Source organism: Spathaspora passalidarum, assembly GCF_000223485.1.
Source record: "Spathaspora passalidarum NRRL Y-27907 unplaced genomic scaffold SPAPAscaffold_1, whole genome shotgun sequence".
NCBI classification, from domain to species: domain Eukaryota; kingdom Fungi; phylum Ascomycota; class Pichiomycetes; order Serinales; family Debaryomycetaceae; genus Spathaspora; species Spathaspora passalidarum.
Genome location: NW_006767425.1, coordinates 525158 through 540445, shown reverse-complemented (window position 1 = coordinate 540445; position 15288 = coordinate 525158). Strand labels below are relative to the sequence as shown.

General features: G+C 35.6%; 5 protein-coding genes across 5 annotated transcripts; 4 read left to right on the top strand and 1 right to left on the bottom strand. All coding sequences in view use genetic code 12, as the record gives it.

Moving 5' to 3' along the window:
• Nucleotides 1-235: 235 nt before the first annotated feature.
• Nucleotides 236-958, bottom strand: RPL10 (60S ribosomal protein uL16; the record flags this gene model as incomplete). The annotated part of the gene is made up of 1 exon (XM_007372215.1): nucleotides 236-958. One exon carries the CDS (start codon nucleotides 949-951, stop codon nucleotides 289-291), a length of 663 nt encoding a protein of 220 aa, XP_007372277.1.
• Nucleotides 959-1647: 689 nt separating this feature from the next.
• SPAPADRAFT_57957 (uncharacterized protein) lies at nucleotides 1648-2492 on the top strand (the record flags this gene model as incomplete). The annotated part of the gene is made up of 1 exon (XM_007372214.1): nucleotides 1648-2492. The coding sequence occupies one exon, from the start codon at nucleotides 1667-1669 to the stop codon at nucleotides 2147-2149; it is 483 nt and encodes a 160-aa protein (XP_007372276.1).
• A 331-nt stretch (nucleotides 2493-2823) lies between these two features.
• Nucleotides 2824-3840, top strand: SPAPADRAFT_53257 (ubiquitin-specific protease; the record flags this gene model as incomplete). Its single annotated transcript, XM_007372213.1, has 1 exon — nucleotides 2824-3840. The coding sequence occupies one exon, from the start codon at nucleotides 2824-2826 to the stop codon at nucleotides 3838-3840; it is 1017 nt and encodes a 338-aa protein (XP_007372275.1).
• A 274-nt stretch (nucleotides 3841-4114) lies between these two features.
• Nucleotides 4115-6799, top strand: SPAPADRAFT_57955 (uncharacterized protein; the record flags this gene model as incomplete). Its single annotated transcript, XM_007372212.1, has 2 exons — nucleotides 4115-4419; nucleotides 4498-6799. The coding sequence occupies 2 exons, from the start codon at nucleotides 4395-4397 to the stop codon at nucleotides 6345-6347; spliced, it is 1875 nt and encodes a 624-aa protein (XP_007372274.1).
• Nucleotides 6800-8091: 1292 nt separating this feature from the next.
• Nucleotides 8092-15206, top strand: GSC1 (1,3-beta-glucan synthase; the record flags this gene model as incomplete). Its single annotated transcript, XM_007372211.1, has 2 exons — nucleotides 8092-8209; nucleotides 9399-15206. One exon carries the CDS (start codon nucleotides 9403-9405, stop codon nucleotides 15067-15069), a length of 5667 nt encoding a protein of 1888 aa, XP_007372273.1.
• Between the last annotated feature and the right edge of the window lie 82 nt (nucleotides 15207-15288).

Sequence of the window (15288 nt, the reverse complement as noted above, 5' to 3'; positions counted from 1 at the left end):
CTAGCCTTTTTTAGAGTGCATTTATTTTTACAAATATTTGCAAAAAATTTTGTAAAAATGTATTGTGCAACCAATGATCTGTCAAATTAGATTCTTAATTCGTACTATGAGCCTCACAATGACGTAAAGAGCTTGAATATGCTCAATTACTTCATATTATTGTTATAGATAATACCAAGTGATGATATGTTTAATACATAGCAACTGCTATGTTAATCTACATTACAACTATTACAAAGATGATGTTAATTAAATACTTACTAATTCTAAAGTAAACTAATACTCAACTTAAACAGTGTATTGGAAGTTTGGGAATTGCTTCAAGTTTTCTTCCAAGTTACCCTTTCTGGATAAGAACTTAACGTAAGCACCGTCATCCTTAACTTCACCATTGTTCTTCTTGGCAACGTATTCGTCTCTGTTCAATGGAGTGAAACCCCACTTCTTAGAAATAATAATCTTTTGTTGACCTGGGAACTTGTATCTGGCTCTTCTTAAACCTTCAATAACAACTTCCTTGTTAGAGTCCTTGGTTCTAGCAGACATGATAATTTGACCAATAGAAACTCTGGCAGCTAAACCATGTGGCTTACCCCAAGCACCTCTCATACCTTGTTGCAATCTATCGGCACCGGCACATGACAACATCTTGTTGATACGTAAAACGTGGAATGGGTGGACTCTGACTCTCAAGTGGAAAGATTCTCTACCAGAAATCTTGGTGATATACTTGTTAGCACAGATACGAGCAGCTTCTAAAGCTTCAGAAGATAATTGTTCCAATTCGTTGGAGACCAAGTGGACACACAATGGGAATTCATCAACTGGGGCCTTCTTTCTACCTAAATCATAGATTCTAATCTTGGCGTCTGGAACAGCTCTGTTGTATCTGGACTTTGGGTATGGTTTGTTCTTACAGTATCTGTAACATCTAGCTGGTCTTCTAGCCATTTTGTCTAAAATAAAACTGTTAGTAAAATTATTCAGCCAATATATAAAAGAACTGATAATAAAGTTACATTTGGGGGATTGCTGAGGTATTTATATGTCAATTTAATATTGTGTGTGGGAAAATAGTGGCAATTTGATAATGATGACAAATCAAGATTCATCTACAAATTTTGCTTCTTCAGTCATCAGTGTAGTTGTACAAACAGTTTCAACAACACTGGATAGTTTATTTGTTACTGATTCCCCTATGCTTCTTATTCAGTTCCATATCATATGGTAGGTCTATGAACATACCTTATTCAACACTTGGTTAAGGTAAAAGGGTAAATGGATTTCTAAGCAAACTTTTTTTTTTATGAAAATTCTTTTCTAGGGTCAAGTGCGAGTGGGTCAGGACTCTCACCAAAACGTCACAAAAGCAAAAACTGTATGCTCCTGCAGATAATACTGTCATACTGTGGTGGTATACGTAGTATCCAAGACGAGGAGAAAAAAAAGTTTCCCGCCACAGGAATATTTTCTATTTCATTTCAAACCAAGTCACATGACCTTTGTGACTGGTTTTTTTGATCATGTGAGGAAAGTCATATGATTCAAGTCACCTGAGAAGTTTTCCTAAAATGGAAGTACGCATTATTGGACTTACAGCAGCTACTAAAAAAATTCTGATCTCATCGCTATCACTATAGATTAGTACAAGCACATAGACATAGAAATGGGGAGATACAGTGTTAAGAGATACAAAACTAAGAGAAGAACAAGAGATCTTGATTTAATCTATGATGATTTATCTTCAAAAGAAAGCATAGTTCGTTTAAAGAACCAACCATTAGACGAAACCAAACCTGGGTTAGGTCAATATTATTGTATTGAATGTGCCAAATATTTCGAAACTCAAATTAGTTTAGATCGTCATGGTAAATCCAAGATTCATAAGAGAAGAGTTAAGGAATTAAAACAAAGACCTTATACTCCATTAGAAGCAGAAGCTGCTGCTGGAGTAAACATGATAAAGTTCATGGACTCAGTCGAGAAATATAAGCAATTAGAACAACACAAGGCTGAAAATAAAGAAGAATACGATTCATTAGTTAACCAAAAGAAGGATAACTTGGATGCTATTATTACTGGTATCCCATCCGAAGAATTCCAAAAGCAACAACAAGAAGCCACCGGTGAAGTTGTTATGACTGACTAAATCAAAATCTAGATTTGATATATATTTGTACATTAGCATATTTTTCAGTTCATAGGTTTTTTTATTTCCATAGATATTTGATTGATTTTGTTCTTTTGATTATTAGTAAACTAGCGCCAGTTAAAATGGAACTAGTAATTTATCTCTGGTTGCAACTCTTTTTTTTTTTTTTGGTACGCAAATCTAGGAGGAGGACGTTATCAGGTAACACAATACTTTCCGATTAAAGACATTGAGAAGATATAAAATATCGGATCTATGCATTTACATTATACCCCACCTCCACTCTGTTGAAATTATTGTCATGCTTGGCTGGTTGCGGCTGATAACTTGGTTACTGATAGTATAAGAAAAAAAAGGAACAGAACAATCAAAGTGTAAAATTAGAAAATTCCCACACACCTCAAAGCAACCGAGAAACAATTGAGCAAAAGAGAGTGACAGAAAAAATACTACCCACCAAACCCAGTGTTTCACAGTTATGAATTATTCCAAAAGATATAATTCTTACTTCGCAATTGCATCATAGTCTTACCCAATCCAGTCAAACATCATAAATCTTACAACCCCTCGTTTTTCAATCACCCATTCCAATCTTTTTTTTTCAGATCTAGAACTTGTCATCATCGAGTTAACCACCACATAGCAACCTCGGTTTCATATAAATTACATCAATGCGGCTAAAACTAAAATCTAGAATAGGAACATGTACAATAAATATCGACGATTCCAAGTTATTCAGAGACTTCTTGGAAGATATAAAGAATAATTCACAACTACATCTTGAAACAGAACGAATTTCATCCATAAAATCAGGATTCCCACCAAAACCTTTAGATTTGACTTTTAGCTCCCCCGATGTTACCGTTAGTGATAAAGGAATAAAAGATGGTGATCAATTGATTGTTGAATTCGTACATTCTGGTGGAGTCAAAAGACCTTTATCAGAATCCCCCGTACCACCAGTTAGGAAAAGACCCACACCCAGTGAAGAAATACCAGCCGTTTACATTCCGGAATTGGACAGGTATATCATTCTTCGAAATATCCCTGATGATAATTCTTGTTTATTTAACTCGATATCTTATGCAATGTCAGGGTATGATTCATATAGAACAATTTCACCACCAGGAGATTTAAGAAATGTTGTCGTGGAGTATATTGAAAAAGATCCGGAATTGTATTCAGAATTAGTTTTAGGGAGACCGCGAGATGAGTATTGTGAATGGATCAGAAAAAAGGATTCATGGGGTGGAGCAATTGAGTTGGGAATATTGGCTGATTGGTTTGATATTCGAATTGTTTGCATTGATATTGAGTCAGGGAACTTTATCCGATTCGAGAATGAAAAGAAACCTCCTAAACGTTTCATAATTCTAATATACAGTGGTATCCATTATGATTTGTTAAGTTTGAATGAAGAATTATCTCAGAATGAACGAGATATGAAAAATGATATTTCAAATTGGCCAATCGAAGAATCTAAACAAGAAGAGTTGATACTTGCTTCTAGTCAAAAGTTGTGCAAGAAGTTACAAGAAAATGATTATGCTACAAATACAACCACTTTCAGAGTTAGATGTCTTGATTGTTATCAAATACTTGTGGGAGAAATGGGGGCTTCGAAACATGCAGAAGAAACTGGACATGTGAATTTTGGAGAAGTAAAGAAGAAAACTCCCAAAATATAGAGATAGTTTATACTGTAAAAATAGAATCATAACAGTAAGCTGTTATCTGCGATATTTCTGTAGCAGAGTGTAAGGATGACTGTAGTTCGTTTAGTTCTATGAAGCTAGCTAGTGTGTTACTTTAGGTGCAAAAAACCCCCCACCTGGCAAAACAAGACGCTGAAAAAAAAAAAGTTCGTCCAGCTAAACCTTTTAGTGAAGCACATTGTTGAACGCAGGGCGAGAAAAAAATCCAATGGTCAAATTTTAGTTTCACTTCTTTCATTTTCTTTCGTGTTACTTTCTTTATTCGTTTAACTAAAAAGACAGTCAAGATATCCTACTAAGTATAATACCAGGAAAGGATCCCACTACAGTTGAATCATCAAATCAATAAAGAATCCAGAATTCACAGACTTAGAACCAGCTATCCGTCTAACCCCGCCAAAGTTCGTCATTACTGATCTTAGTTTCATCAATTACAACCACGCAATAGCTGAAATTTTCTGAATTATTTGTCATCTATAAATTATTTGTCTACCAAAATTCAGTCATATCACTTTTAAACAATAACAATGTCTAAAACTACAGAAATATTTTGTATGTATACACTACGATGACGATGATGCCCTCTTTTTTTTTGCTATTTTGCGGACAATTGTACTAACATTTTTTTAGGTCGTCTTCCCAGATCTGTTGATTTGATTCAAGATTTCGAAGATATTACTCCCGCCCCAAAGGCTGTTGAAGAATGTCGTGTTGCATTATACTCAAGTAATGGGAAATTCTTTGCATACACCCAACCAAACGAAGTCGTCATAGTAGACACTAGTTCCATCGCTAAAGTTCTTCACCGTATTGAATTACCAGAAGTATTTGACCTTTTATTTTCTCCAAATGGTACTTACTTGTGTCTTTGGTGTAAGCCAATTCAGCTCAATAAGGAAAATGGTACTTGGAATAACAATTTAAAGATTTTCAATGTCAAGACCAAGACCATAATTGCCGAATGGAGTGCCAGACACCAAGCTGGTTGGAAACCTCAATTTACAAATGATGAAAAGATCTTTTGTAAAGGATCAAACCTGAAGGAAATTCATTTCTTTGAAATTGACTCAAACTCAAATGAATCCATTAATATTAATCATCCTACTCATAAATTCAAAATGAGTGATTCCAAGGCTACATTCCAAAATTTTCAAATTTCTCCAGGAAAGAACCCAAGTATTGCTATTTTCATTCCTGAAAAGTCAGGTAAACCCGCCAGTGTTTTGATTTACAATGTTCCAAACTTTAATCAACCAATCTGCTCAAAGCATTTCTTCAAGGCAGAAAGATGTCAATTGAAATGGAACTCTCTTGGTACTGCATTGTTAGCATTAGCATCTACTGATCATGATACATCTAATAAATCTTATTACGGAGAAACTAACCTTTATTTGTTAGGTATTGCTGGTTCTTACGATTCTAGAATTGATTTGAAGAGAGAAGGACCAATTCACGATATCACTTGGTCCCCTTCTGCTCGTGAATTTGCTGTCAGTTATGGTTATATGCCATCTGAAACCACTTTCTTTGACCTGAGAGGTAACGAAATCCATTCTTTGCCAACCGCTCCAAGAAATACCATTTTGTATTCTCCACACGCCAAGTTCGTCTTAGTTGCTGGTTTTGGTAATTTACAAGGTACTGTTGATGTTTATGACCGTCAAAATAAATTTGCCAAGGTTGTTTCATTTGAAGCTTCAAACACTTCTGTATGCGAATGGTCTCCATGTGGTAGATTTATTTTAACCGCAACTACATCTCCAAGATTGAGAGTTGATAATGGATTAAAGGTTTGGCATGCCAGTGGTAAATTAATATACATGAAGGAATACCAAGAATTATATTCTATTGGATGGAAGCCTCAACCTCTTGAATTGTTCCCTCAAATCAAGACCTTGGAACCTGCTCCAGAAGCCCATGAGTCAACCAAGGAATTCTTGGCTAAACGTAGTGCCAGTGCTGCCGTTAAAAAGCCAGCTGGTGCTTATCGTCCACCACACGCTCGTGGTTCCAGCATGACTCCAACTTCCTCGTTATATCAAAAGGAAATGGAAAACAATATGAGAACCGGAACTCCTACTCCTCCTCCCCCGGGATTAACCAGAAACGGAGTTAACCCAGTCAGTGGTAGACCAAGAACTGTTGTTGGTGCTGCTCCACCAGCTGAGAAAGAAAGCAAGGCCGCTGCTAAGAATAGAAAGAAGAGAGAAGCCAAGAAGCAACAACAAAGTGAAAAGGTTGAGTCTCCAGCTCCAATTGCTGCTCCTACTCCAGTGGCACCAGTTACTGGTTCCGTAATTGGTGGTGTTGCTTCTCTTGAAGAAAAGAAGATTAGGTCTTTATTAAAGAAATTGAGAGCTATTGAACAATTGAAAATGAAACAAGCTGCTGGTGAACAATTAGAAGATACTCAAGTTATTAAGATTTCTAAAGAAGATGAAATTAGACAAGAGTTAAATACATTAGGATGGAATGAATAGATAATTCGTATACAGTACAAATAAGAACAGATAAGAATGTATAAATATGTATATTAAAAAAAAGTATTGTTGTGATGGTCCACTGCACGAGGCGCGCCCCATCTAGCAAGCTAATGCATAATTAAGATGCGAGCTCTATAATATAGGAATATTTCTTGACATATTTTACACAAATTCAAACAAAAAATTATACTTAACGTGCAGCTCATAAAATTGCTCTATGCCATAATACAAAGTGAGAGTGTTAAGCCCCCACACACATATACATCTATAATTAGCCTAATAAGGGCTTCTTAAATCAAACGAAAATACTTCATATTGGATGCCAGAATTTCTGAATTTGCCGGATTTACCGGATATACAGAGTCCACTAGTATCAGCTTGCAAGATTACAGATGTAAATTTTCATGAAGTATACAATTTACACCCAGTTCTATGTTCTTAGAACCTTCACACTTGTTTCAAACTATCGGGTTTAATTGCAAAAAGTTTGGTTTCTTTTTATTGCAATACATATTAGCCCATTCCATATGCAGGAAGATCTAAATAAGTAAAAGAAATCTCCCCATTAGGAAATGTAATTATTGTGTACACTTGATGCGAAAAATAATTTAATTTTCTTGAGGCGTGAAATTTTTATATTGCTCTGCCTTTGTGTAAGTAAAACTGTAAAACGGTTAGTGCACGTATCGTTTCAATAAACAACACAAAATTTTACCATAGGTAGAGAATTGTAACACTTGGTTATGTGTCAATATATTAGAATCTAGGCCCACAAAAATTTTTCTGCGATGGAAGAATTAACTTTTATTTGTATTAAACTTTTCTTTTAATTTTGGTTAGAGGTATATTTAGTAAGATAAAGTATGTAAATTATAGTTCTTTGTAGGCTGTCATAGTTAATTTAGTGCTAAATAAAGAACTGAAATTGGAATAATATTCGCGTCCCTGTTGCAATGTTGTGTGTGGGAAATTTTTACATGAAAACAAATTGCAAAAAAATAAATCTAAAAATTTTTTTTCCAATCGTATCACAATTGATGCCTTAGTAATAAGTTTCAGTGAGGGAGTATTTTGTGATTGCCGAAATGTGTTTAATTCTTTTAAGCCTATGGAAATTCGGCCGAAGTTGTAAAGGCGAATCTGTGATGTTTTAACCGTAATATTAGAAGAAATTTACCGTAACCCCTGAACAATCTCGGCAAGAAAAAAAAATTTTGTGGCGCAGAAATACGTTTTTAGTAGTACGTTGAATTAACAGGTTTATGCATTGATTGGATGAGAAGCTGTAATTAATGTTTCCAAACCGCCAAATTCCCCATGGAATATACTCTTTGTGCATATCTCTAATAATCTAGAACATGCATCCCTCTTCTTCGCGCTTTTTGAGCTGGAGTACCCACTAAAGTCTAGAATTCTTCGTTTTATTTCTCGACAATTTCAACGGAAACACACATTCTAATCGATTAGTAAAGAACAATGTCAAAACAACACGGAGATAGAAGAATCTTGCGTGCAGCTTCGAACAGCAATCGGTACAAGGGTATAATGGATCAAAGTTTCTAAAAATAATTTTTCGGCGTCGCGCGTTTCGTGTTTCACACATAATAATTTCATTTCGGATAGAAGATGTAAAATTTTAGATATAGCAATTTTACAGTTTGAAATTTTTTGTTTTCTGATTGTGTTTCGAAAATCGGTATACATTTTTTTTTTTAAATCAGAATACTTCACTTCTCTTCTTCTTCTTTTAGTGTCGTAACATCGATTTATACCTAACCATCCAATCCTTATCATCATTGCCACTAACCACTGTCCTACCTTTTCTAAGAAAGCAGTAGTAATAGCAATATAAATATAAGGTATGTACTTTTTTTTTTTTAAAACATGTGGTAAACAGAAGGAAGATCAGATCAAGTTTCAAATCGGAGGGAACAATTTTTTAATTACGGCATGAGATCCAACATTTTCACCTATTAAGGCACATGAACACATTATAGAACAAGGTACCACGTTGTTTCCACGATAGCAATACCAGTAATGCTTGTGGAAAGTTCACTGACCACCAAATCAATTCTCCCAATTTAACGTTTTTTGGCTGCCTAATTTACCGAAATTTTAAGGGGTGAATGGGCTCGAAACCAACCAGCTCTTTTCACCAAATATTTCAATCTAATTAGATATTCTACCAGGATTCAGGATCAAGTTGGATCTGTTCATTCAGTCCAGCAACATCCATTGAATCGGTTATATCTTCGGCAGTCAAGGATTCTGATTCGATGGTTGTGTATATAATTCCGCACAACCTAAAAAAAGAATTTAAAGGGGGAGTCGCGATCAGTGGCGTGAATTATACATCGAAGTTGCACTGGATTGCAGGAACATCGTTTGTCACCGTACTTGGAGCCTAAAAGCATTCACCGAAGCATACTAGTATCAAATTAGGCAGACATCTCACGATGGCATTACCGCCTACTCAATGCTAGATCACAGGCGCGAGAAAGCTAAATTTAGATTTTTTTGTATGTGGGAGGCGGTGTGCGTGGTTCAAAAAAAAAAGAAATTTAATGCATTATACTAGTGTTGCCCAATTTGAAATGATCCCTACTGAATGTGTAAATCTGAAGTAGCAAAAAATATTCTATTATTATTATTGTTGCTTTTTGACTACGGGGTTGCAGATGAAATTTACGGCGAGGTTCGTTTAGCCAGGAGTATAGTGTCTTGATCGAAGTTTTGGGTCCATATCTTCTGCTAAGATGTGATCATTTCTTTTTTGCAGAAACAAAATCTATATTGTTTTCTGTGATTGAATCTAAAAATGGTAAATTATCTATCGCCCTTTTGACGATGATGATGTCACTAAAAAGAAATGGAAGTCACACAGCGTGCTATCAGTTGTTGCAACTCGGTTATGAGAAAATAAATTTATGATTTTTTTCCACTCCCCAAATTGAGTTAAAAAAAAATGTTCCTTTCACGACTATTTCTATCGTCTGAGTTTTCCTAGTTACACGTAAGGGATAATAGTTATACTAACTCATTTTTTAGTCAGATGTCGTATAACGATAATAATCACAATTATTATGATCCCAACCAACAGCCCAGTGGTGCTCCACTTCAGGGTGATGGTTACTATCAACAACCATATGATGATATGAACCAACAACAACAAGATTACTATGATCCAAATGTTCAATATCAACAACAACCATATGATATGGATGGATACCAGGATGGTGCCCAATACGGTAGTCAACCTGCCCAAGGTTATAATGCTGATCCAGAAGCCTTTTCTGATTTCAGTTATGGTGGTCAAACTCCAGGTGCTTCATATGATCAATATGGTACCCAATACACTCCTTCTCAAATGAGTTATGGTGGTGACCCAAGATCTTCTGGTGCCTCAACTCCAATTTATGGAGGTCAAGGTCAAGGATATGATCCATCACAATTCCAAATGTCATCTAACTTACCTTATCCTGCTTGGTCTGCTGATCCTCAAGCTCCAATCAAGGTTGAGCATATTGAAGATATCTTTATTGATTTAACAAACAAGTTTGGTTTCCAAAGAGATTCTATGAGAAATATGTTTGATTACTTTATGACCTTGTTAGATTCTAGATCCTCAAGAATGTCACCAGCTCAAGCACTTTTAAGTTTACACGCTGATTATATTGGTGGTGAAAATGCTAATTATAGAAAATGGTTCTTTTCTTCCCAACAAGATTTAGACGATTCTCTCGGTTTTGCTAATATGGCCTTAGGTAAGATTGGTAGAAAGGCTAGAAAAGCATCCAAGAAGTCTAAGAAGGCAAGAAAGGCAGCCGAAGAACATGGTGAAGATGTTGATGCTCTTGCTACTGAATTAGAAGGTGATTATTCATTGGAAGCTGCTGAAATCAGATGGAAAGCCAAGATGAACACTTTAACTCCTGAAGAAAGAGTTCGTGATATTGCTCTTTACGTGTTATTATGGGGTGAAGCTAATCAAGTTCGTTTTACTCCAGAATGTTTATGTTATATCTACAAGACTGCATCTGATTACTTGAACTCTCCATTGTGTCAACAAAGACAAGAACCAGTTCCTGAAGGTGATTATTTGAACAGAGTTATTACCCCATTATATAGATTCCTTAGATCTCAAGTTTATGAGATTTACGAAGGTAAATTCGTCAAACGTGAAAAGGATCACAATAAGGTTATTGGTTATGATGATGTTAATCAATTATTTTGGTACCCAGAGGGTATTTCCAGAATCATGTTTGAAGATGGAACAAGAATGGTGGATATTCCACAAGAAGAACGTTATTTAAGACTTGGTGAAGTTGAATGGAATAATGTATTCTTCAAAACTTATAAGGAAATTAGAACTTGGTTACATTTCATTACTAATTTCAATAGAATTTGGATTATCCATGCAAGTATTTACTGGATGTATACTGCTTACAACTCCCCAACCTTATATACCAAGAATTACGTTCAAACCAGAAACCAACAACCTCTTGCTTCTTCAAGATGGGCTGCTTGTGCTATTGGTGGTGTCGTTGCTTCCCTTATTCAAATTTTTGCTACCCTTTTTGAATGGATGTTTGTTCCAAGAGAATGGGCTGGTGCTCAACATTTGACTCGTCGTTTAATGTTTTTGATTTTGATTTTCTTTGTTAACTTGGCTCCTGTGGTTTATACATTCAAGATTACTGGTTTAACATTATACTCCAAATCTGCTTACGCGGTCTCAATTGTTGGTTTCTTTATTGCTGTTGCCACCATTATTTTCTTTGCCGTTATGCCATTGGGTGGGTTATTCACTTCATACATGAACAAGAGATCTAGAAGATATATTTCATCTCAAACTTTCACTGCTAATTTCATCAAGTTGAAGGGTTTGGATATGTGGATGTCATATTTATTATGGTTCTTAGTTTTCCTTGCCAAGTTGGTCGAATCTTATTTCTTCTTGACCTTATCTATTAGAGATCCTATTAGAATTTTGTCCACCACTACCATGAGATGTGTTGGTGAAGTTTGGTATAAGGAAGCAGTTTGCAGAAACCAAGCTAAGATTGTTTTGGGTTTGATGTACCTTGTTGATTTGTTATTGTTCTTCTTGGATACTTACATGTGGTACATTATTTGTAACTGTATCTTCTCCATCGGTCGTTCCTTCTACTTGGGTATTTCTATCTTGACTCCATGGAGAAACATTTTCACCAGATTGCCAAAGAGAATCTACTCCAAGATTTTAGCTACCACTGAAATGGAAATTAAGTATAAGCCAAAGGTTTTGATTTCCCAAATCTGGAACGCTATTGTGATTTCTATGTACAGAGAACATTTGTTAGCCATTGACCATGTCCAAAAGTTATTATACCACCAAGTTCCTTCAGAAATTGAAGGTAAGAGAACTTTGAGAGCTCCAACTTTCTTTGTTTCTCAAGATGATAACAACTTTGAAACTGAATTCTTCCCAAGAAATTCCGAAGCTGAAAGAAGAATTTCTTTCTTTGCTCAATCTTTAGCTACTCCAATTCCAGAACCATTACCAGTTGACAACATGCCTACTTTTACTGTTTTCACTCCTCACTATTCTGAAAAGATTTTGTTATCATTGAGAGAAATTATTAGAGAAGATGATCAATTCTCTAGAGTTACTTTATTGGAATACTTGAAACAATTGCACCCAGTTGAATGGGACTGTTTTGTCAAGGATACTAAGATTTTGGCTGAAGAAACTGCTGCCTACGAAAATGGCGATGATTCCGAAAAGATGTCTGAAGATGGATTGAAATCTAAGATTGATGATTTACCATTCTACTGTATTGGTTTCAAGTCTGCTGCCCCTGAATATACTTTAAGAACTAGAATCTGGGCCTCTTTGAGATCTCAAACTTTATATAGAACTGTTTCTGGTTTCATGAATTATGCTAGAGCTATCAAGTTGTTGTACAGAGTTGAAAACCCAGAATTGGTTCAATACTTTGGTGGCGATCCAGAAGGTTTAGAAATGGCTTTGGAAAAGATGGCTAGAAGAAAGTTTAGATTCTTGGTTTCTATGCAAAGATTGTCCAAGTTTAAGGATGATGAAATGGAAAATGCTGAATTCTTGTTACGTGCTTACCCAGATTTACAAATTGCTTACTTAGATGAAGAACCTGCTGAAGAAGGTGAAGACGCTAGAGTTTACTCCTCATTGATTGATGGTCATTGTGAAATGTTAGAAAACGGAAGACGTCGTCCTAAGTTCAGAGTTCAATTGTCTGGTAATCCAATTTTGGGTGATGGTAAGTCTGATAACCAAAATCATGCTGTTATTTTCCACAGAGGTGAATATATTCAATTGATTGATGCTAACCAAGATAACTATTTGGAAGAATGTTTGAAGATTAGATCTGTTTTGGCTGAATTTGAAGAATTGAATGTTGAACATGTTAACCCATATGCTCCAAACTTGAAGAGTGAAGAATTGAAGGACAAAAAGGAACCTGTTGCTTTCTTGGGTGCTAGGGAATATATTTTCTCTGAAAACTCTGGTGTTTTGGGTGATGTTGCCGCTGGTAAAGAACAAACTTTTGGTACCTTGTTTGCTAGAACTTTGGCTCAAATTGGTGGTAAATTGCATTATGGTCACCCGGATTTCTTAAATGCTACATTTATGTTAACTAGAGGTGGTGTTTCTAAGGCTCAAAAGGGTTTACATTTGAACGAAGATATTTATGCTGGTATGAATGCTATGATGAGAGGTGGTAAGATTAAGCATTGTGAATACTACCAATGTGGTAAAGGTAGAGATATGGGTTTCGGCTCTATTTTGAATTTCACTACTAAGATTGGTGCTGGTATGGGTGAACAAATGTTGTCCAGAGAATACTACTACTTGTCTACTCAATTACCATTGGATCGTTTCTTGTCTTTCTACTATGGTCATCCAGGTTTCCATATTAATAACTTGTTCATTCAATTGTCTTTACAAGTTTTCATTTTGGTTTTGGCTAACTTGAACTCTTTGGCTCATGAATCTATTATGTGTTCTTACAACAAGGATGTTCCAATTACTGATGTTTTATATCCATATGGTTGTTACAACTTGGCTCCAGCTGTTGATTGGGTTAGACGTTATACTTTATCCATTTTCATTGTCTTCTTTATTTCCTTCATCCCATTGGTTGTTCAAGAATTAATTGAAAGAGGTGTTTGGAAGGCTTTCCAAAGATTTGTTAGACATTTCCTTTCCTTATCACCAATGTTTGAAGTTTTCGTTGCCCAAATCTATTCTTCATCTGTTTTCACTGATTTAACTGTTGGTGGTGCTAGATATATTTCCACTGGTAGAGGTTTTGCCACTTCAAGAATCCCATTTTCAATTTTGTACTCCCGTTTTGCTGATTCTTCTATTTACATGGGTGCAAGATTGATGTTGATTTTATTATTCGGTAGTGTTTCTAAATGGCAAGCTCCATTATTGTGGTTCTGGGCTTCATTGTCATCATTGATGTTTTCACCATTTATTTTCAACCCTCATCAATTTGCTTGGGAAGATTTCTTCATTGATTACAGAGATTTCATTAGATGGTTATCCAGAGGTAATACCAAGTGGCACAGAAACTCATGGATTGGTTACATTAGACTTTCTAGATCTCGTGTTACTGGTTTCAAGAGGAAGATGATTGATGATATTTCTGAAAAGTCTGCTGGTGATGCATCCAGAGCTCACAGATCCAACATCTTGTTTGCTGATTTCATTCCATGTCTTCTTTACACTGCTGGTCTTTATGTTGCCTTTGTTTTCATTAATGCCCAAACTGGGGTTACTGAATATCCATATGAAATTTTGGGTTCTAGAAGGCCACAACCAGTCAATGCTACTTTGAGAGTTGTTATTTGTGCATTAGCTCCTGTTGTTATTGACATGGGTATTTTAGCTGTCTGTGTTGCCATGGCCTGTTGTGCTGGTCCAATGTTGGGTATGTGTTGCAAGAAGACTGGTGCTGTTATTGCTGGTGTTGCCCATGGTGGTGCTGTCATTGTTCACATTGTTTTCTTTATTGTCATGTGGGTCTTGGAAGGTTTCAACTTTGCCAGATTATTATTAGGATTTGCCACTATGATTTACATTCAAAGATTATTATTCAAGTTTTTAACCTTGTGTTTCTTGACTAGAGAATTCAAGAACGATAAGGCCAACACTGCCTTCTGGACTGGTAAGTGGTATAACACTGGTATGGGATGGATGGCTTTCACTCAACCATCTCGTGAATTTGTTGCCAAGATTATTGAAATGTCTGAATTTGCCGGTGATTTCGTATTGGCTCATATCATTTTATTCTGTCAATTACCAGTGTTGTGTATTCCATTGATTGACAGATGGCACTCTACTATGTTATTCTGGTTGAAACCATCTAGATTGATTAGACCACCAATTTACTCATTGAAGCAAGCTAGATTAAGAAAGAGAATGGTTAGAAAATACTGTACATTATACTTTGCCATTTTGGTATTATTTGTTGTTATTATTGTTGCCCCAGCTGTTGGTTCCAGTCAAGTTGCTGTTGATCAATTTGCTAACATTGGTGGTAATGGATCTATCATCAATGGTTTGTTCCAACCAAGAAACATCAGTAACAACGATACTGGTCCAAACAGACCTAAATCATACACCTGGTCTTATTTCAGTACTCCAGAAAAGGGTAAGACCAAGGGTTATTCTACCAACCCATTCTAGAGTATTGGTTTAAAAAAAGATGTGTATCATTAGATATTTTTGTTGCCGATTATCATTTAACATTTTGTTTATTTTGTTTATACAAGTTCTTTATATACTTTTTTTTATATTAAATTCATGGATTATTACTGTTAACTTTAGATGTACTTGTGTTTAATTGAAATGTGGGCTGGTCATATTACTCAAAAATTATGAGCCTGAAAAATGGTTAGACAACCC